The sequence below is a fragment of the Triplophysa rosa genome, linkage group LG1 (genome assembly GCF_024868665.1).
Source record: "Triplophysa rosa linkage group LG1, Trosa_1v2, whole genome shotgun sequence".
In the NCBI taxonomy this organism is placed as follows: domain Eukaryota; kingdom Metazoa; phylum Chordata; class Actinopteri; order Cypriniformes; family Nemacheilidae; genus Triplophysa; species Triplophysa rosa.
Window position 1 is genome coordinate 23,677,119 of NC_079890.1, and position 21,024 is coordinate 23,698,142.

Sequence of the window (21,024 nt, forward strand, 5' to 3'; positions counted from 1 at the left end):
AGCATGAGGACATGAGTAAAAGGAAGAGAGCGACTAAGCCAGGACAGCCACCAAAAGGAGGCGGAAGGTTAGAAAGAGAGAGGCTTTATGTTTTGGCTGCCTGCCAGTGATGTCTTTAAAATGCCATTGTGGCTTTGATATAGAATATATGCAAGCAATGCACGAGAGTATGAACCTTGTTCTTTCACACTGAAATTCCATAAGCTTAGTCAGCCAGAGATACAGAGAGAGGCTTGGTTGGGACAGTGTCTTTTTCTCTACCAAAATTACAACAAACATGGCCGCCATATTTGCTCTCCATTTCCTATATTTGTTTTATTATTATTTTAGTAATGTCAGCTAATCTACCGGGTGTTCAATTAAGAAATCAGTTATAAATTTTCATCAGAAGTGAGTAGTAGAAATAATTGTATGCCCTGCTAAAACAGCGATTATTCAGCAACATTTCATAGGTCACGTATGACAAAAGAAAAAAGAGACTCGTTTCATTTAGCATTAGCCTCTCTGATGCACACTTATCAGCCTACAGGCTTTTATAATCACACCTTTACACACCTCTCTACATTCCCGCTGTTCCACCTCCCTCTCCATGACTTGCCCAAAAGTGCTTCACAGAGTATAGGGTGGGAAATGCCTGTTTAAACCTACCGTCCGCACGAAAGCACAACTCCAGAACACAGGCATCTATCAGTGGATCTGAGTCTGTGACGGTACCAAGAGGCCGTCAGAATGTTGTTCCCCCGCCTATAAAGAAAGCCCAAATAGAAATAATTAATTCAAAGAGATATAAGTTTTGTTAAATTTTGTTAAATTGCTGTTGGGTTTGCAAAATACAGGCTGTTTTACCAGACATTTTATAGCATGCCACATTATTAAATACTAGTAACAAAAAATAAAAATAAACAAAATTTATCTTATTTAAAAAAACGTAAATCGAGGACCAACACTTTGTTACGTATGCAGCATGTTTTCATTTTCAAATACCGAACAATACTACACAATGTTTTGCAGACCTGTGTGCCGAATAGACATGCACATTTTTATATACACAGAGCTTGACCAGTCAAAACACGACAAAGTACTGAGGTCGAAGACTAATAGGCCTGAAGGTGAAATGATATGATATATACAGAACTGTGCAGTGGAGCATTTATAATATCCTAAAACATTACAGTAATGAAAATCGCTTCGTACAAGGAAAACTAAACTGCTTCTAAATTCACAGTGTCCTAAACTGGCCAAAAAAAAAATCGACCCGTTTACACGGTAAAATTGCATCCAAAACAACAGAAGGCCGATTTTTAGAAGGCTCTCGCAGTAAGCTACACTTTCACATATTGACAGATTTTCCCTCGAAATTGACTAGATTTTTCAAAACACTACACACCTAACACATAGCCCTAAGGTTTATCATTGCAAACCGGTGGCCAATTTGACAAGTTTTGTGCATAAATACTCAAAATACAGTTTACAATTAATTACACATTACACAAAGGCAGACAAAAAAGAATTTAGATTTTAAGCTCATATTGTCTAATATAATGTTTTTGTCATTAAGACAAAAACAAAACTTTTCAGACTCAAGCACAAGCTTACACCAGTGTGTGGATTACAAATTTGCAGAATAACCTTGTGTGACCTTTATAGATATCAACATTACAATAAAATTGTTACGCTTTTTTGCTGTACGCTTTTTTATACCTCCAAGTGTGAATAACTACTGTAAATTGTCATCATTATATTTGTTTAGATTTTGTATACATGTTGGATCACACAACCCCTCTGGGTCAGGGCAGGACAGCATCCTGTGACTGCAGGGTACTAATCTCCTTTACAAAGATCACCTTAAGCTGACTGTACACTCAGTGTAAAGGAGAAAACATCTGGTTTTGAATGCTTCCCATGAAGTAGCCATCTTGTTTTACATATGGCTGAAAAGCTGAGTCATACGAGTTAAAAATATGATGTCTGCTGTAAAATTATGAATGTATGAGCTGTCAAGGCTAACACACATGGACATATTCATTCTCAATCCTGGACCAATAAGGGAATAAAATAGGTATGATAAGAGCCTAGACAGAAGCGGAGGCTGGGTTGGGGAGACGTTTAGAAAGGTTCGAATAAAAACCTACAATGATATTTCAGTTAGTGGTTTTCATTAGTGGGTCACAACAGAAAAAGGGTTCCAAAAAATAAACCAATGCTAAATACAAAACACATATACCATATAATCATGCACAATTATGATGGCAAAAGAAAATACGTTCGACTTTTGTTAATGACAAAAAACTGTGAAATATGTTATTTCACCACATATTCATTCAGCACCTCATCAAATCAACAAAATAAAATGTCAACGTGGGCAGGTTGTCCAACATTTTCTCATTCTAGGAAACCACAAACAACTACGGAAAGGTAATAATACAAGCTATGTTATTTTGGGCCTTAGTGTTTTGGTTTATTTCTATACAATAAACAGTTCTGGTAATGTATAGGGCCACCACTTGGTGTTCAATGTAAAATCTGGGTCACATGCCAAACAAGAGAACCTAAAAAAAACCTTAAAGACAACACTGACGAATTTATCTAAGCAGAATTTTTTTTAAATTTAAGTACATTTTAATTAGTTATAAATCTGATACAAAAATGATGTGTAAAAGGCAAAGGATAACTATCTATAGAAATATATCTAACTATTTAGAAAATATAGCTTTACCACAATACAAAAATAAGCAAAACACGTATTTGGGTAAATACGTAAAAACAAGGGGTTAGCAAAAAAGGCAATAATATGCCTCAAGGAAATGCTTTAATTTCATAGGAGCTATATATTTTTGCACAATTTATCACAGTAGTATTGTTAAGTATAACTTTTTGAGGGGAATATTTTTAGCTCTTGAGGACAACCGCATAGCAAAACAATAACACTAGTTGCGAACTGCGACGAGGTTTAGCGTAACTGAAACATGTTAGCGCCACCATATGATTTCAGGCGCACAAACAAGCCATTTTATTTTATTATTGTCCGTTTCTAAATGCTATTAAAATGTTAAGAACTCTACCTAGACTAGCCCTAGCCTTAAAAGTGTTAATTAGTGTACTTTTCCTGTAAACAACAAATGGGCCAAAATCCAAAACATGATTAATTACAATGCGACCATCCGCCGAAGACCGATACCTCAGTAAAAGACGGGTTTAAAATTGTACAAATAAAGCAAATGACTTTGCGCTTGGGAACGTGCCAGGCTGCATATATTTACTGTGCTATGTATACGCCCCAGACACAATGATTTCACACAGCGGTTTGTTTCGGCACCGCGAGTTCATGGGGTTAATGAGAGCATGCGCTCACGTGAGCGCAGGTGCGTCATCTGGCCGAAGAGATGATCGCGACGCTCGCAAACTCTTCTTTATCCTGCTGAACGACATGCGGTAATGTGTAATCACATTATAATTACCACCCTGCAAGCGGAAGAGCCCTTTACATACGCGCTCTTGTTTGATATCATTAAGCAACGTAGCATGGTTTTCAAACAGTTAACGTAAAGTATATATTCATGAACAGCACAATCACCATTACTGCAATTTGCAAACTACATTAGACAAAGAGACTTGCGCGCCGTCATCGTCTTACCTGTGAATAAATGAACTGTCTGGTGAAAAAATGGAATAAACTTTGAAATGCGCTACAAAATAATGTAGTTTTTCAAGATACGAAATGATTACAGGATTGGATGATTGTAAAATTCCGCTCTGTCTCCCTTTAGCTTTCTTATAAATAGGAGCGAGACTCTTGAAAAACTCCATCACCATTTTTATCAGTTTCAGACAGACTCCAGACACTCTCTTGCCACTACTTGTCGTGCACTGTCTGCGGGGCGCGTTCACGAGCGTCGGCGCGCCGCAGACTGACAAGCACCAGACCAATGGCGTCCCGAATTGGAACATGATATCCAATAACAGCAGGCAAAAAATGATAACCCCTGAATGACTCCCCGGATGCAGAGAGAAAATAATCTTTATGAAACGCTATCAAAAAAATGTGATTGGAGGTGGGGGCGTGGTGGTGATTAATCTGGTCTACCATGCAGGTACATTTTTATACGAATAATACATTTTAGTTGTATAAGAAAATAAATAAATACACAAAAATATTCAATGGAATGGATTTCCGCTTCACGATGTCGCTTTGAGCAAATTTCGTTAGCTCTTGCGCGTGTTGTAAAACAATATTTCGTCGTATTTAATTTCAATCATACATTTCTTCCTAATTCAGGAAAATAAACACATCTAAAATGTATTGTGCCCAATAAATATATAATCTAGATAAATAGTCTTGTTAACGTGATCTGGGCTATTGACATCAAAGCATCATTCTGCAACTTCCAATGTTCTTTATTCAGTAAATACAGAATTAACTTGGTTATTCCAATTATTGTTGGAAACTTTGAACCTATATGTAGGCTACATATTTTTGTTTTAGTCGACAAAAAATCTTTATTGTATAGAGCCCACAGCTATTATTTTGGTTAGATGCCAATTGCATTTTCCTGCCTCTGTACTTCTACTTTACAATAAAGTTAAATACAGTCGCTTTGAAAGTATACGATTGTAGCAAGATTTCGTCGCGTCCGAATAAAGTCTGACCCTTCAACTGGAATACACATTTTACACAAACTAAACTCAGACTGGTCTACCCTGAAGCCAACAGCATCCCGTATGCAAGCACATCCCTGCCTCATCACAGTTTCATACCCATGATGCAGCGCGGCACAGCTCGTCCGCCATGATTCTTCTGCAGATGTTTTCAGAGCACCACAAACTGGGGATATATCACGCTAAGCTAAGGGCACGACGCGCTCCACTTAAACCAGTTTCAATGCACTCAACGACGTTATAGATACACCACAGTCTCCAAGAAAATATACATTCTTGGGTTATGGCGACCAATGCCGGAGGTATGATATATGAAATATTAATTTACATCCAGATTAGCTCCCTGCTAGTGCTAGCGAGCTAGCTGCTTTTGTTCCCTAGTTTATTGTGTTTCTTAAATTCTGTTGGGATAAGAATTTAGCAGCAGGCCTTTATGCAATATCTAACTGTTAGGCGGTATTATGCAACTGTCGGCATGCTGTGACATTCGGTGTAGCATGAGTTACGAGCAAACGAGCGTTTAGTCATTTATACTTATTTGCGGCTGCTAACTAGTTAGCAGGAGATTAGCAGAGTGTTGCAATGAATGAGCTTACTGTTGCGATTGCATTGTTAGTATTATGATACATACATCTACAGTCGTTATGTATTTGTGCAAAATGGCGTGTATAGTAAACTAAAGTGGGTCTGTATGTATTATATAAGCATCATCGCATAGGCATTATGAATAGACAGTACATTACGTCTGTTTTTAACCATGGGTACAAAGTATGTGTTTTTGATAAGGTCATGTTTTATTCTAATGTGGTTTGATTGTTTTACGATTGTAAAGTAACTGTGGATTACACTATTATAATACAAGAGATCCTCACTAGTGATTTGATATCTTCAACATGTGAATCATTATTGTTGTCAGCTCCACAGATGGAACATGAATGCCGTTATATATTATTTAAGTTAAATTTAAATGATATACAAGCAGTATTACTAATGTAGAGTCGTATTACATCCTCTAAAGAAAGATTGTGTCACTTTAAAATAGACTTGCAGACAGCCTTTAGACAGCAGAAGCAGCTGATCCAAGGTCAGAAAATTAGGGTGTACTTGATGGGTGTGTAAAAGACCCTGGTGTATTTCATGCTTGGTCTGAGCATGTTTTATTATTTTTCAGTAATATTACTGTTTAATTAATTTATTAGCATTCTATTTCTATAGGGCAGAAATCCTTATAACTGTACGGTGAAAATATTTGTAGTGGTATGTTTCTTTTCTCCATGTAGATGATGATTTTGATGAATATGATAAGCCTGGTGCTGAAAGGTCAAGACGACGAAGAGGAGAGGATGATGACGACTTGGACAGGTATGTCTTTATTACAGTCCCACTCCTGCCTCAGCTTTGCTTTGCTTATTTCATGTCACTGTGAAGCAGAATGAAGAAGACCTTTACCAGAATACCTTATAGCATTTAAGCATACAGCTGTCATGCCTATGATTTGAAGTGAATTGACACGGATTACAGTGGCAGTGGTGTTCTTCGTTTTCACTGTTTGCTGCAGTGCTGTCACGCATTTTAAAAAGATTTGGAACTAAGTGTGGTTAAAGTATATGTTATAATTCTATAATTCCAATTTACAGTGATTTGGAGGGAGACTTGCTTGAAGAAGATTGGCTATCGTCAAAAAAGGTAAAGCTGTTTCTGTCTTTTGCAGGCTCTTTATCTAATTAAAGTAATAGTTCACCCAAAAATAAAAAATCTGTCATCATTTACTCACCCTCTTATCATTTCAATCCTGTATGGCTTTCTTTCTACTGCAGAACACAAACGAAGCTATTTTGAAGAAAGTTGGTTACTGAACAGCACTGGCATTCACTTCTATTGTATGGACACAAAACCAATGCAAGTGAATGGGTGCCAGTTTAACAACATTTTTCAAAATATCTTTTGTGTTCTGTAATTACATGAGGGTGAGTAAATGATGACAGAATTTACATTTTTGGGTGAACTATCACTTTAAAACCTTTTCATAATCTTCTGTTTGTACCTTGTTGTTTTTTGTTGTAGCAGCATTCAAATTTTTATTTCTTTTAAATGTAAACTTTTAATTCCTTATTTGAATTATTTAATATGGAACCCTAAAAATTCAAGTGAAAATTGTTCAATAGAGAATTCTTAATTATTTTTCCCTCAACCTCAGAACCCATCAGAGTTGTCAGATGAAGAACTAAATGATGACCTCCTGCAAAGTGATGAAGAGGACCAAAATGCAAGGTACTCCAACAATGTACAAATAACATCCTAGGACTGTTCTTGGTGTTCTTCTGGGTTTTAATGACTTGGAAAAAAAACACTTAGCATCAATACTGTTTTGTAGAGCAATGTGGTTAATTTACTTGACATTGCATTAGTTTGACTAGCTGATTTTTGTGACAACTTATGTATACCCAAAAAGCACAGTTTAGTGGCATTATGATTTTTTTTTTGCATATTTTGTTATGAAGGCTTACTAATTATGAATGCTTTTAACCATGTATGCTGAAATAGTTTGCTTGATAGATATGTCAAAGTTTTTGATTTAACAGGATTACCTCTATTAATGTTAATACACTGTCGTCATTATTAATGTTAGCATAAAAAGGGTTTGTTCATAATTGTGTTGGGTTATAAATGCGAATGTAAAAAATTGTGAAGTCTTTGTTTTGGCAGTGTAGTAAAGTAGCTAATTTGTAAACATAACTGACTTTTCATATTGTGCGGTCAATTTCCTGCACACCATCATTTATGCAAAGCTTCAGCACGCTAACAAAATCAATAGAGCAGCTCATCCATAACATAATTAGATATGACATTGAACTAACTTTGACACCTATGCGCAGATCTCTGCTAGATCATTCAAAGCATTTGTCTTGTAAGGCTGCATTCAAGCATGAGAAAAACAAAGTTAGGGAAGGAATGTATAAAGTGTCACTCTGACGGCGTCACGCCGCTGAACCCAAAGTGCACCATGTGCTTTTTTACTGCAACACCTAAATAAACAACTTCATTAAGATCTTCAACGTCCACATTATTTTTTTCTTATAGCTTGTATTTGCCAACCTAATTCCCTGATCAGACAGATCACGTTTCCTAGGTTTGAAATCGTGAGGTGCACCCCACTGGTTGACTTTTTATTTAATTCAGAAAAGAGAAAAGTGTTCTATGTTCTATGCACCCACCGAATTAGCTGTTTATTATAGCGCGAGAGCTGTCAAGTCTTTGGTTTGCTGTTAACTGTCATATTAGCAGAAACGTAAAAAAATGTGCAAGCAGGGGGTGCGTGCTCTGACCTTGCTCGAGGGAACCCATACCTGACAGCAACCCCAAGATTTTATGTCATTTCTGATCCTGAACTTTTATTATCGGTGTTGCCTCATCCATTTTTGATGATTAATATTCATGATGTGCAGAACTTCCATTGAATAAGATTTCTGTTTGGGTGGAGCAGTCAGCCGTGACTTCAAAGAAATAGAAGCAATTTCTAAAACAGAATTACAGACGCAGCTGGTTACAACAAACTCTGGAAAAAAACATGGGAAAGAGACCTTTTCTTACATCAGTAGCATACCATCATTGAATGCACACCTATCCATTAACCATTAAGATAAAATTCTCTCTCTGTTCCTGAGTTTTTACAAATATTTGTCTCTTCATGTATGTTTTTGTGATCCAGTGGGCAGGTTGATTCATTGAGTTTAAATGCCACACAAGATCTGGGAACCTCAGGTCACCTCAACGTTGAAGACCCTGAAGGAGGCCGATATACAGAAAATGCCTACAATGAGACAGAAGAGGGTTTCTTTCAGGATGTAGCATATGAGGAAGAACAGTACCAAGGAGGGGATGAAGGTCTGGAATACTCAGGAGAGCAGAATTATGAGGGCTATCAAGATGAAGTGCTAGACCTTCAGATAGATGAGCCACTGGATGACGATTTTCAAGTAAGAAACCGTGTCTCCTGTTATCTTTGTTGCTTACGCTCACCACATTTCCCTCATGTCTGCAGCGCCTGACACCTCATGCTTTGTGACCCTCAGCCCTCATGGTTTTGTTAAGGGTGAGGCTCTTTTGTTCAGCAGTTGTCCTGCCAATCCATGCTGGTTAATAAGAAGAGCTCCTAGACAGGATCTGATAACATTGGCTGAAGGTGAAAAGATTATTGACCTTCTTTTAAAAGTAGTCTTTAGGAAGCATGACACAGGCATGATTGATGAGTTGTGTCCTTTCTGCACATGTTTATTTATTAGGGCTGTGCAAAAATATCGATACATGTAACTATCGCAATATTTTTTTTCGATAGTGATGCCTCTACTATCGATATATATTTTTAAATCATGTCATATACATACGGCCAAAAGTAAGTGGAAGCGAGCATGGTGAAAATAAGAACGCTTGGAGCTCTCAGAGCTGATGTGTGGGTGTGCTCTGGTTTTCAAAATAAGTAATGGAGTAATGAGTTATATAAAATAATGCTGTTTGTAGGCTTCACAAGTCATGACACAAGTCACTTGGCTACTGCAGTGCATTAGACAAAAAGTTTATTAAGAATTAATTTATTGTGCTTTCACGGATGTGACACCAGCACATTTACAGCACGGATGAACAAGGGGTTTTATACTGCCCATGTTCAATGTTTTAACTGTAATGCACCACAACAGCCAAGTGACTTGCGTGAGCCACCTTATTCCTCTGTGCTACCCACTTGAGGGGCGCAATCCACAGTTTCCAAACCCAAACCTCTGTCGCCATCATGGCCACTCTGCAGAGGTTTTATGGGGCAGTCGTGGCCTAATGGTTAGAGAGTCGGACTCGTGACCAGAGTCGATTCCCGATTGCCGGTTCGATTCTCAGGGCCGGCGGGTAACGACTGAGGTGCCCTTGAGCAAGGCACCTTACCCCTACTTGCTCCCCGGGCGCTGCAGTGATAGCTGCCCACTACTCCGGGTGTACGTGTGTTCACGACTTGCTGTGCGTGTGTTCACTACTCACTGGATGGGTTAAATGCAGAGGTCACATTTCGGGTATGGGTCACCATATCTGACTAATAGGTCACTTGCAGAAAACCGTGGTTTTTGGTGGTGGTGCACAGCATGATGTATTTCTAGCTCTACTTTTTACATTTTCTATTTAAAGTATTGCAATATACCGCAAATGTGTATCGTATCGAAATACATAGCAATATATTGTATCGTGACCCATCTATCGTGATATGTAGCGTATCGGGAGGAACTTGCCAATACACAGCCCTATTATTTATATTAACTGTATCTTAAAGAATAGAATGAGCTTTATTGGCCAAGTATGTTTCCACATACAAGGAATTTGTTATAGTGACAGAAGCTCCACAGTGCAACAGAAAGACAGCAACAGGACAGAACACAGATGATAAAAAAAATAAAATAATATACAATAATATTAAAGGGATAGTTCGTCCAAAAATTAAAAATCTGTTTTTAAAACCTGTTTATGATTCTTCTGTGGAACTCAACAGAAGTATTTTGAGAAATGTCTCTGCGGTTTTGTGTTCATACAATGAGAGTCAATGAGGGGTTACCACCATTCTTCAATATATACAGTATATATTTTTGTGTGTTCTGCAGAAGAAAGTCAGTCAGGTGGACCAAACTTAAAATGCTAACCCGAATTTCATGGGCAAGAACATGTTAATTTCTTGCTTAATCAAGGTGCAATTAGGCCAACGGTTGTGATATATTTTGTTGTGATGAAGTAGATAAACAATTTTTGCCAACTGTTTGCAGCACTCTTGAAGGGGACATTGGATACCCATTTTCCATAAGTTGTTGGTATGATTCTGTAACATACTTCAGTTCAAATTCCTTAATGTAAAACAACACCGTTTTACCTTGTTCTCTGTTCACAGCGATCCTTACCGGTGCATGTCTCTTTAAATAATAATGAGCAACTGCTCATCCTGGTAGTAGGACGCCTGTGAGCCTCTACAGCCGAACACAGAACAGGTTGCATGCCAGTATCGCTTCATTGTCCAACGCTTGCTAAAATGAAATGTACCTTTGTTAGCTAGCTTTTCTACCTGTGTACAAGTGGAGAGGGGGCAGTCTTAATTGTTCAGAAGTGCCCTTATTTAAATAACTAGCTATCTATGTAGAAACCAGTTGCAAATTGAAATAGCTTGCTGCATGACGGTTTCATACTCAGACAGCCCAAAACAAACTAGCTGTGTGTTTTTTTCAGCTAGCAGACATGCAAGAAACCTAAAATCTACAAACGTTCATCCGATGTCCATTTAAAGATTTTTTTTGCTTAAATTCTGTCATGTTTTGTTTGACCATGTGATATCTCTGTTTACAAGGTCAGTTATCTGCTGGGGCTTAGCATTTCTGTGTTTGCTGTTATCTAGAATTAATGTGTGGAACGGTTTAAAGGATTATTTGTTTGCCCTGTAGTGGTCAGTTCTGTGTATACAGAAGATATGTCGTAGACAGTCTTACCCAAATGAATGTGCTGTGATGGTTTACATGTAGTTCCTCACTACTTCCTTTATGCCCTCTTTAGTTTGATTTGCCATACATGCCTGTTTTAAGTTTAGGTTTTGTTTTATGGCCTGGAGTGTTCCTGATGAAAAAATATTTCATTATAATAGATGTTTTACCGCTTAGACCATTCTATCATCAGTACAAACTGTTGTTAACAACTAGTTCACACATACGACTCATTACCTTGTTAGGTGATTCAGTTTTGGCATGACGTGATGATTAACAGCCATTAGATATTGGTGAGTTCTGCCAACAAAAAATGTCCAAAAATGCCTTTTATTGCGTCTTTAGCTACACATTACATTTAAAGAGAAAATAAGAAAATGCCAGTCTGATGTCAAACTGACCTGTAATCTCTTCTCACTTCTGATCTCTCACACCATTCCCTGACACTGAATGTATTGTGATTATACTCTGAGAAGGCGTAAACCAGGGTCTCCCTAAAGAGGAGAATATTTTCAGCAGGTATGTTACAATCATATCAAATGGTACCATATGTCACGGGTCTCCAACCCTGCTACTGGAGAGCTACTGTCCTGCATACTTTAGTTTCAATCCTGCTCCAACACACCTGCCTGTAATCATCAAGTAACCCGGAACAACTTGATTAGCTGGTTCAGGTGTGTTTGATTGGGGTTGGAGCTGAATGCTGCAGGACAGTAGCTCTCCAGCAGCAGGGTTGGAGATTCTTGCCAAATGTAAATATGCTCTTTTTATTACAATAGCATACATATTTAATGTAGTTTAAAGCTAATTAGATTAAGTATTTTTCCAGAACCCTACGAGTTGTTCATTTTGAGATCAATAACAATTCAGGACAGTGGATTGTTAGATGTTCATAGGATTTGTGGTTTATTGACATTTTTTGTTTAATAGGCCCCTTTTTTTGTTAGTAAACATTGTGATGCGTTTTTGTGGTCAGAGTATAGGTGGAGGCAGAAAGATTCCCCTGACCGCTTTACTAAGGCTAGCTAGCATGTTTTGATTGCTTGTTTTTTTTTTTACAATGACTGGCATCTCGCTCTGCGTGCGAACTGGACGGACCCCGCAATTTACATGTTTTAAACAAGTGGTGTGCAGCTGTATACAGGGTTTTTCCTTTATAGAAAAATTGGAGGCGGCCGCCTCCGTCAAATGTTGTGCCGCCTCAGGCTCTCGCCAAAATTATGTTGCGAGTCTTCACAAGAAATGCTGCGTGCATTTAACAGACTGTCATTTGTAACTGCAGTTGCGACATTACCGTTTTGTTATCAGCACACTGAGGCGCTAAAAAGAGTTGCAGAACAAGAGCCAGCCTGTGTTTCACGGCTGTTTGTTTTGCATCCAAGTACGTTTAATTTCTTGAAATTTCTTAAATTAACATGACGTACATCATTGTAATGTCTTTAGCTGTGCAGTTGGATAGTTGAATCAGCGTATACTGTACACAGCGAGTTCGCCAGTATGAACGCACATTGAGTTCAGAACGACTCGCACACGAATGACTCATTTGAACCGATTCATTTAAACTATTGAACTTTTCAGTCACTAGCGAATATAAGAGATCCTTGAATCATTTAAAGTGAACCACAGAGAATGCAAGATGTGAATGAGCTTTGCTCATTTAGTTAGACTGGTTAATTCAGTTGGCTATTGTGGGCTGAAAAGTTAGTTGAAAATGATAAAAATGCTTTATTTGATAAAAAAAACATTTCTGTTTGGTTGAATAAAAGTAATGTTTTATATAACTTAATAATTGTCATTATCTAATTTTGTTAGAACTTTTAATATGTCAAAGTCACTTTGGTTAAGCCACTTAAAGGTACGGTAGGCCTACGTGTGTGTGTACAAGATCAGGATGGCACCACCTCCGCCTCATTTTGAGCCAGGAAAAACCCTGTGTATATTTTCAAATAGGGTACAAAACCCTGTCATTGAATTTCTTTTCACAGGCCATTTTAATAAAGGTGATTGTGACACCCCACATGAGGCTTTGACTTGCTAGTAAACATTTATTCCACTTTGTAGAAAATATCGATATACATATCAGATATCGCCTTTCATCAAAAAAATACAGAGATATGAATTTTGGTCAATATCGCCCAGCCCTAGTTGAAGTAAGAAAATAGAATCACTAAAACATCATTCAAATTTGTTTAATACATTAATAAATCAATTAGAAATTAATACAAATCATTGTTTATGATTAAATAATTTTATTGTATATGTAAACTGTCTTTCAACACTTTACCATATTTAAAGCACGTTTCTTAAAGCTACTTTCATCCATTATATGTTGTGAACAACTCGTATAAGAGAACACAATTCCTTTAATATCAGTGAGTGTTTTTGGGCCCGTCCCTTGTTGTTTGATGAACATTATAAACAGAGATCTTTATTATGCTTCTGCCCCTTTAAGAGCTAGCGTAACACACATTTGTTTTGTTTCCCAACTGTTTGTTCACGAAACGGACTACCTTAACAAGGATTCTTGTAAATATAGGAATTTTGATGAATTTTGTGTTTATATGTCCGTTTCAGAGTAAGAAAGAGAACTCGGTTTAGTATTTTGTGCGTTGACTCCATCTCAAACAACCCGCGAGACCTGAAAGCTGGATTGATACACGCTTTTATCAGTAGCGACTCACAAATAAATAGGATTTAACGTGACGTATAACGTTAACATTTTGTATGTGCTTGAAGTTTAAACACGTTTCCTGCATTAGCTTCACATGCATACAATACACGCAAGACATTTCGTTATCTTTGCTGTTTTGTACTTTAGCCGGGGAAATTCTTGTATTCTAACTGGAGAAAATCCAATTTAATTTGAATGTAAGGTCAGTAACTGCTTGGGACTGGGACTGTTGTTGAAAATGTGAACTTAAACGGAAGGAACCAGATTGGCCAATCTTTAAACACTCAATAAATAGATTGACGAAATGTCAGGTAGAGATGTAACGGTGGGAAAATTTCAGATCACGGTTATAGTGAACAACATTATCACAGTTAGCGATAATATCACGGCTTTATTAGTATGTTCTGGCGATACTGTTGTAAACCAAATGTAATATTGAGTTTACCTGTAAATGTACTTTTGTTTGATTTACATCAAGCATGCCATATGCTCTCATAGCAGCGCTCATAGCAGAAGAAACAAGCTGGACGGAGTTTCAAACTCGTCATATCACATCATTTAATAAAAAATGAATAGAAATGATGGCTTTCCTGTAGCTCAGTGGTAAGAGCATGGCGCTAGGGGATTGCATACACTTAGAAACAAATGTTTAAGATAATGCAATGTAAGTCGCTTTGGATAAAAGCATCTGCCAAATGCGTAAATGTAAATGTAAATTTATAAAGAAATATGAAGTAAACTAGGGCTGCAACAACTAATCTTACATTACATTATCATTATAGACGTGTCTCTCCGTGCAGTGCGAGGTGTGCAGTTTTAAAGTCAGACGTGTCTCTCCGTGCAGTGCGAGGTGTGCAGTTTTAAAGTCAGACGTGTCTCTCCGTGCAGTGCGAGGTGTGCAGTTTTAAAGTCAGACGTGTCTCTCCGTGCAGCGCGAGGTGCGCAGTTTTAAAGTCACACGTGTCTCTCCGTGCAGGCGAGGTGGCAGTTTTAAAGTCAACGTGTCTCTCCGTGCAGCGCGAGGTGCGCAGTTTTAAAGTCAACGTGTCTCTCCGTGCAGCGCGAGGTGCGCAGTTTTAAAGTCAGACGTGTCTCTCCGTGCAGCGCGAGGTGCGCAGTTTTAAAGTCACACGTGTCTCTCCGTGCAGCGCGAGGTGCGCAGTTTTAAAGTCACACGTGTCTCTCCGTGCAGCGCGAGGTCGCAGTTTTAAAGTCACACGTGTCTCTCCGTGCAGCGCAGGTGCGCAGTTTTAAAGTCACACTGTCTCTGTGCAGCGCGAGGTCGCAGTTTTAAAGTCACAGTGTCTCTCCGTGCAGCGCGAGGTGCGCAGTTTTAAAGTCACACGTGTCTCTCCGTGCAGCGCGAGGTGCGCAGTTTTAAAGTCACACGTGTCTCTCAGTGCAGCGCGAGGTGCGCAGTTTTAAAGTCACACGTGTCTCTCGTGCAGCGCAGGTGCGCAGTTTTAAAGTCACACGTGTCTCTCCGTGCAGCGCGAGGTCGCAGTTTTAAAGTCACACGTGTCTCTCCGTGCAGCGCGAGGTGCGCAGTTTTAAAGTCAACGTGTCTCTCCGTGCAGCACGAGGTGCGCAGTTTTAAAGTACACGTGTCTCTCCGTGCAGCGCGAGGTGCGCAGTTTTAAAGTCACACGTGTCTCTCCGTGCAGCGCGAGGTGCGCAGTTTTAAAGTCACACGTGTCTCTCCGTGCAGCGCCAGGTGCGCAGTTTTAAAGTCACACGTGTCTCTCCGTGCAGCCGAGGTGCGCAGTTTTAAAGTCACACGTGTCTCTCGTGCAGGGCGAGGTGCGCAGTTTTAAAGTCACACTGTGTCTCTCGTGCAGCGCGAGGTGCGCAGTTTTAAAGTCACACGTGTCTCTCCGTGCAGCGCGAGGTGCGCAGTTTTAAAGTCACACGTGTCTCTCCGTGCAGCGCGAGGTGCGCAGTTTTAAAGTCACACGTGTCTCTCCGTGCAGGCGAGGTGCGCAGTTTTAAAGTCACACGTGTCTCTCCGTGCAGCGGAGGTGCGCAGTTTTAAAGTCACACGTGTCTCTCCGTGGATGCGTCTCTCGTGCGGCAGTTGCGCAGTTTTAAAGTCAGACGTGTCTCTCCGTGATGCGTCTCTCAGTGCAGCGCGAGGTGCGCAGTTTAAAGTCAGACGTGTTTTGCATGCATCTCTTCAAGCTGCAGCAGTTTTAAAGTTTAAAAGGGAGAGGTGTTTAAATGACAAAATTAAAGATTATATTAGTAAAACCCAATTTGTGGCGTTTGCACTTTGCAAAGTACATATTAGGCTAAATACCCTGATTTGGTGGTTTATTTAGTTCAGAGGTGGGTAACGAAGTACATTTACTTGAGTACTGTACTTAAGTACACTTTTTGAGTATTTGTACTTAAGTATTACTTTTTCTGTTTACTTTTTACTGTACTTCACTACATTTGAATGACAAATATCTCACTTTTCATGGCACAAAAAAATGATTTCCTTGGCCGACCCTCCCCTCGCTCCCACGTTTGGGAGAGACTATTGTCAGTTGCTTCTAATATGACACACATGAATCAACTCACCAGGTGTGTTAATTATGGAGACATTCACAACATTTTGGGAGAAGGCTAATGAGTTCAGTTGTGTATACTTTTCCCATATCTGATTTACTTATCATAAGCAAAAGATGTAATTACATTTATATCCGATTAATCGAAAAAATAATCGACCAACTAATCGATTATCAAAATAATCGTTAGTTGCAGCCCTAAAGTAAACGTGTGTCAGTATATCTAAATGTGCACATTTTTGGATTAAAGTCCTAGTTAGTGAAGCACTGTCTTCACAAACTCACAGGAGCAGACGTGAATAAATAGGTAGCCTATGGGCCCGTCAACACCGGGACGATAATCGCTCACGTTTATCGTCGACGTTTAACGCATCGTGACTAAACAAAGGGCGCCAATGTGAGTGTGTACACCGACGCGGAAAACGGCAGGCGTAAAAGCGTCATTTTTTTATAACGCCTCAGGCTTGTTTTGTTTTTTTTAAACTGGCCTTCCAATGAGATTGGCACGTTTGTTCACGTGCCTGGAGCTGCTGAAGTTACAGTAAAACAAGACTTGGTGGCGCTCAAGCACAAAACGGTCTTACCCGAGCACACATTGATGAAGAGGAACCAAGATGAATTCTTCAAGATTCTTCAACAATTCTACAAGAGAGTGTCAGAACACACAAAGTGAATTTGCATGTTCCCTCGGCTCATCGCCAGTGAAAATCGTTTGGGTATGAACGCCGAAAAACATCTCGAAAATGCTGGAGATAAGGGTGTGCGATTAACGTCCCGGTCTTTACGTACCTTATATCTCGCCTTATTTTGTTTTCCGAATGTCAATACTCCTGATTTACTTTCCTGACATAGTTGAACAAAACCCACGTTTCATGTTGCATCTACATTATACTCTTGATAACTTTGTTTGATGCTGGACAGTGTTTTTCACTGGTATGGTTTAACAGTAATTAAAATATGACGTGGTAATACTAAACGTTGGATGTTACCTTCCTCACCAGTTAAGTGGTCTGACATCCACACATACCAGATAAAGAAACCAAGCATGTACAGCCGTGGCCAAAAGTTTTGAGAAGGACACATATATTAATTTTCACTAAGTCTACTGTTTCAGTGATTTTTATGTTTTTGTCAGATGTTACTATGGTATACTGAAGTACAATTACAAGCATTTCATAAGTGTCAAAGGCTTTTATTTTCAATTACATTAAGTTTACGCAAAGACTCAATTTTTGCAGTGTTGACCCTTCTTTTTCAAGACCTCTGCAATTCGCCTGGGCATGCTGTCAGTCAACTTCTGGGCCACATCCTCACTGATGGCAGCCCATTCTTGCAGACAATGCTTGGAGTTTGCCAGAATTTGTAGGTTTTTGTTTGTCCACCTGCCTCTTGAGGATTGACCACAAGTTCTCAATGGGATTAAGGTCTGGGGAGTTTCCTGGACATGGACCCAAAAGTTTGATGTTTTGGTCCCCGAGCCACTAAGTTATTACTTTTGCCTTATGGCAAGGTGCTCCACCATGCTGGAAAAGGAATTATTCATCACCAAACTGTTCTTGGATGGTTGGGAGAAGTTGCTCTCTGAGGATGTTTTTGTACCACTCTTTGTTCATGGCTGTGTTCTTAGGCAAAATTGTGAGTGAGCCCACTCCCTTGGCTGATAAGCAACCCCACACATGAATGGTCTCAGGATGCTTTACTGTTGGCAGTACTGTTACTGTTAGCGCTCACCTTTTCTTCTCCGGACAATCTTTTTTCCGGATGCCCCAAACAATCGGAAAGGGGATTCATCAGAGAAAATGACTTTACCCCAGTCCTCAGCAGTCCAATCCCTGTACCTTTTGCAGAATATCAGTCTGTCCCTGATGTTTTTCCTAGAGAGAAGTGGCTTCTTTGCTGCCCTTCTTGACACCAGGCCATCCTCAAAAAGTCTTCGCCTCACTGTGCGTGCAGATGCATTCACACCTGCCTGCTGCCATTCTCTAGCAAACTCTGCACTGGTGGTGCCATTGCATAGCAATGATGACTGCATGTGTTTCCTTGCAGGTAACCATGGTTAACAGAGGAAGAACAATGATTTCCAGCACCACCCTCCTTTTAAAGCTTCCAGTCTGTTATTCTAATTCAATCAGCATTACAGAGTGATCTCCAGCCTTGTCCTCGTCAACACTCTCGCCTGTGTTAACCAGAGAATCACTGACATGATGTCAGCTGGTCTTTTTGTGGCAGGGTTGAAATGGAATGTACATGTTTTTTTTGGACTAAGTTCATTTTCATGGCAAAGAGGTACTTCACAATAAGATTCAATTCATCTGATCACACTCTTCATAACATTCTGGAGTATATGCAATTCGCTATCATAAAAACTGAGGCAGCAGACTTTGTGAAAATTAATATTTGTGTAATTCTCAAAACTTTTGGCCACGGCTGAATAGTAAAGAGAAACTAGGGATGCACCGAAATGAAAATTCTTGGCCAAAGCCAAACATGATGTGAAACACTTGGCCGAAGGCCGAATAATACCGAACATGGTTTTTTGCATTTCTTCTATTTAGTAAGCTATTTTTTTCACTATTGCACAAACTGAATAGTCAAAATGTGCTTTTTATAATTTGTCTTGCTTTTCAATAAAATACAATACAACTTAATATAAAATTGAGCAAAACAGTAAATTCACAAAAAAAATTGAGCCCTCTTCCTTCATGAATAGCCTATGTTAATTAGGCCTATAACTGACTGCTTTTAAGTTACTCTGTAACCCTACAACAAAACACTTCATTAAAAACTGTCATTCCACATTAGGCCTATAAGCTAAAAATACGAATAAACTAAAACTGTTGGATTATTATAGGCTACATTGCAAAATGATTTGAGAAAAAAAAAACATCCAATGCAAGCAATTCTGACTGATGCTGACTGACAACCATTTCATTTCACGTCTCTCCTCCAAACTCCGCCCACAAAAGCTGACCGTTCTCTCAGAAGGTGCACAGAACATACTTTACAAGTTGTTTAGTACAGGGAACTGTGTGCACGCGACCACTGTATGATGTCAAAGGATGTCGCGAGCGGCGGGGCTACTGTCAGACAGCCCGCTTCGGTCTGAAGTAAAGTTACCGACCGGTAAAGACGATTTCATTCGGGAATTTACTTCAGTGCGGCAAGTCCCATGCTGTGTCTTTCTCTGACACTTTAAAATGCTACACACACACGCACTGCCAAAATGTTTGCGGCAGTAATAAAGCGCATGCGTGTCTCTCTCACTTGATAGTATCACGAGTCATGTTCGTGAAAAATTATTCGGCCATTTCACACATTCGGCCGAACACCGAACTTGCGTTTTTTGCTATTTTCGGTGGCCGAACATTCGGTGCATCCCTAAGAGAAACTGTGAGCGTATACATCTTTAGATGCTTATATGTACTCATAGTGGCAAACGGTAGCAAATGCAACTACTAAACACACCTGACACATAACATGAAACTTCTCACTGTTTTCTCTCCACATTTCTTCTAATGCACTTAACTGTAAAAAACAGCAATGCCAAACAGTTTCCTTTATGTGTAGTATGTTTTGGCTAACTGCTAACAATACGCTAATACGTGAAAAATAACTTAACTTGTTCCCCGTGTTGTGATTAGGTGGGCAAACATGAGAAGTTTTACACATACCCAAACCATAATCCATACCAACAAAAGACAGGAGTTTATTTAACTTTAAGTGATATAGAGTATATGGTGAAAGGCCAGCGTTTCTACTAGTCCGCTAGTTTTATTGTGTTTAAAGGAGACACCAGATGAAAACCCCACTTTTTCTGTGTTTAAGTGCTATAATCGGGTCCCCAGTGCATCTAGCAACCCAGAAAACATGAAAAATAAGAACCCAGTAAGTTTGTTTTGGTGTACCTTTCCCTGCAAGCATATGAGAAATCGAGCCGTTCAGATTTCGCTCCGATTGTGACGTCCAAAGTGGATTTTTTTATAATGTTACCGCCCCTTAATCTACACAGTTCCACCCACCGTGCTCCGCCATTGTTGTTTTCACAAGCAACAGCGGTGTACGTGACGCCATTACATACATGGCTTAAGTTCGTGGACAACGTGCAATGTAGTGGCTGCACAGAGTCCAAACCTAGGAAGAGACAGGAGTGGATTTATTGTATTTTTAGTGGAAATCCATCAGAAACCATAAGTAAAAACCTGCTTGTTTGTGTGAATCACTTCAAACCGGAGTGCTTTTTCAACCTGGGACAGTACAAGCAGGATTAGCTTCAAAGTTGTTCTTCAAGAGGGATCGAGACCGACTGAACGAGACAAAACTTCCGATGTAAGAAATATTTATCAACAGTCTGAATTGACGTAAATGTACCGTATATATAGGAGGATAATGTTAGCATATGATAGCGAAGGGAGCTAAGTAAGTCACGGGCTAAATAGAACATTCAAAGCCAGTGTTAAACTTACTGTATATAAGTGCAGATGGACACTTGGAGTTTAGCTGTATGAATGTTAATACATTATGTGCGTTAATATGTTTAGCTGCGGCAAGCTGTTCGTTTTGCAAAAGGACATTTTCACTTAGGGGTGTACTCACTTTTGTTGCCAGCGGTTTAGACATTAATGGCTGAGTGTGGAGTTATTTTGAGGGGACA

General features: G+C 39.3%; 2 protein-coding genes across 9 annotated transcripts in view; one reads left to right on the plus strand and one right to left on the minus strand.

Moving 5' to 3' along the window:
* The window catches only part of LOC130554537 (uncharacterized), a 93,659-nt gene extending 89,787 nt beyond the window's left edge, over window positions 1-3,872 (minus strand). For 3 of the 5 annotated variants that reach the window (XM_057334262.1, XM_057334271.1, XM_057334278.1), the window contains exons 1-2: window positions 3,635-3,872; window positions 649-744 (exon numbers count right to left, since the gene is read on the minus strand). In XM_057334262.1, the coding sequence (XP_057190245.1) occupies window positions 649-744; window positions 3,635-3,813 (275 nt within the window). In that variant the 5' untranslated portion in view covers window positions 3,814-3,872. The remainder of the gene's footprint in view (window positions 1-648; window positions 745-3,634) is intronic. The other 2 variants (XR_008962995.1, XR_008962994.1) reach the window with 2 other exon arrangements.
* Window positions 3,873-4,776: 904 nt separating this feature from the next.
* The window catches only part of rbm33a (RNA binding motif protein 33a), a 50,378-nt gene continuing 34,130 nt past the window's right edge, over window positions 4,777-21,024 (plus strand). For 2 of the 4 annotated variants that reach the window (XM_057329916.1, XM_057329907.1), the window contains exons 1-5: window positions 4,777-4,958; window positions 5,937-6,018; window positions 6,294-6,342; window positions 6,854-6,927; window positions 8,366-8,633. In XM_057329916.1, the coding sequence (XP_057185899.1) occupies window positions 4,940-4,958; window positions 5,937-6,018; window positions 6,294-6,342; window positions 6,854-6,927; window positions 8,366-8,633 (492 nt within the window). In that variant the 5' untranslated portion in view covers window positions 4,777-4,939. The remainder of the gene's footprint in view (window positions 4,959-5,936; window positions 6,019-6,293; window positions 6,343-6,853; window positions 6,928-8,365; window positions 8,634-21,024) is intronic. The other 2 variants (XM_057329898.1, XM_057329923.1) reach the window with 1 other exon arrangement.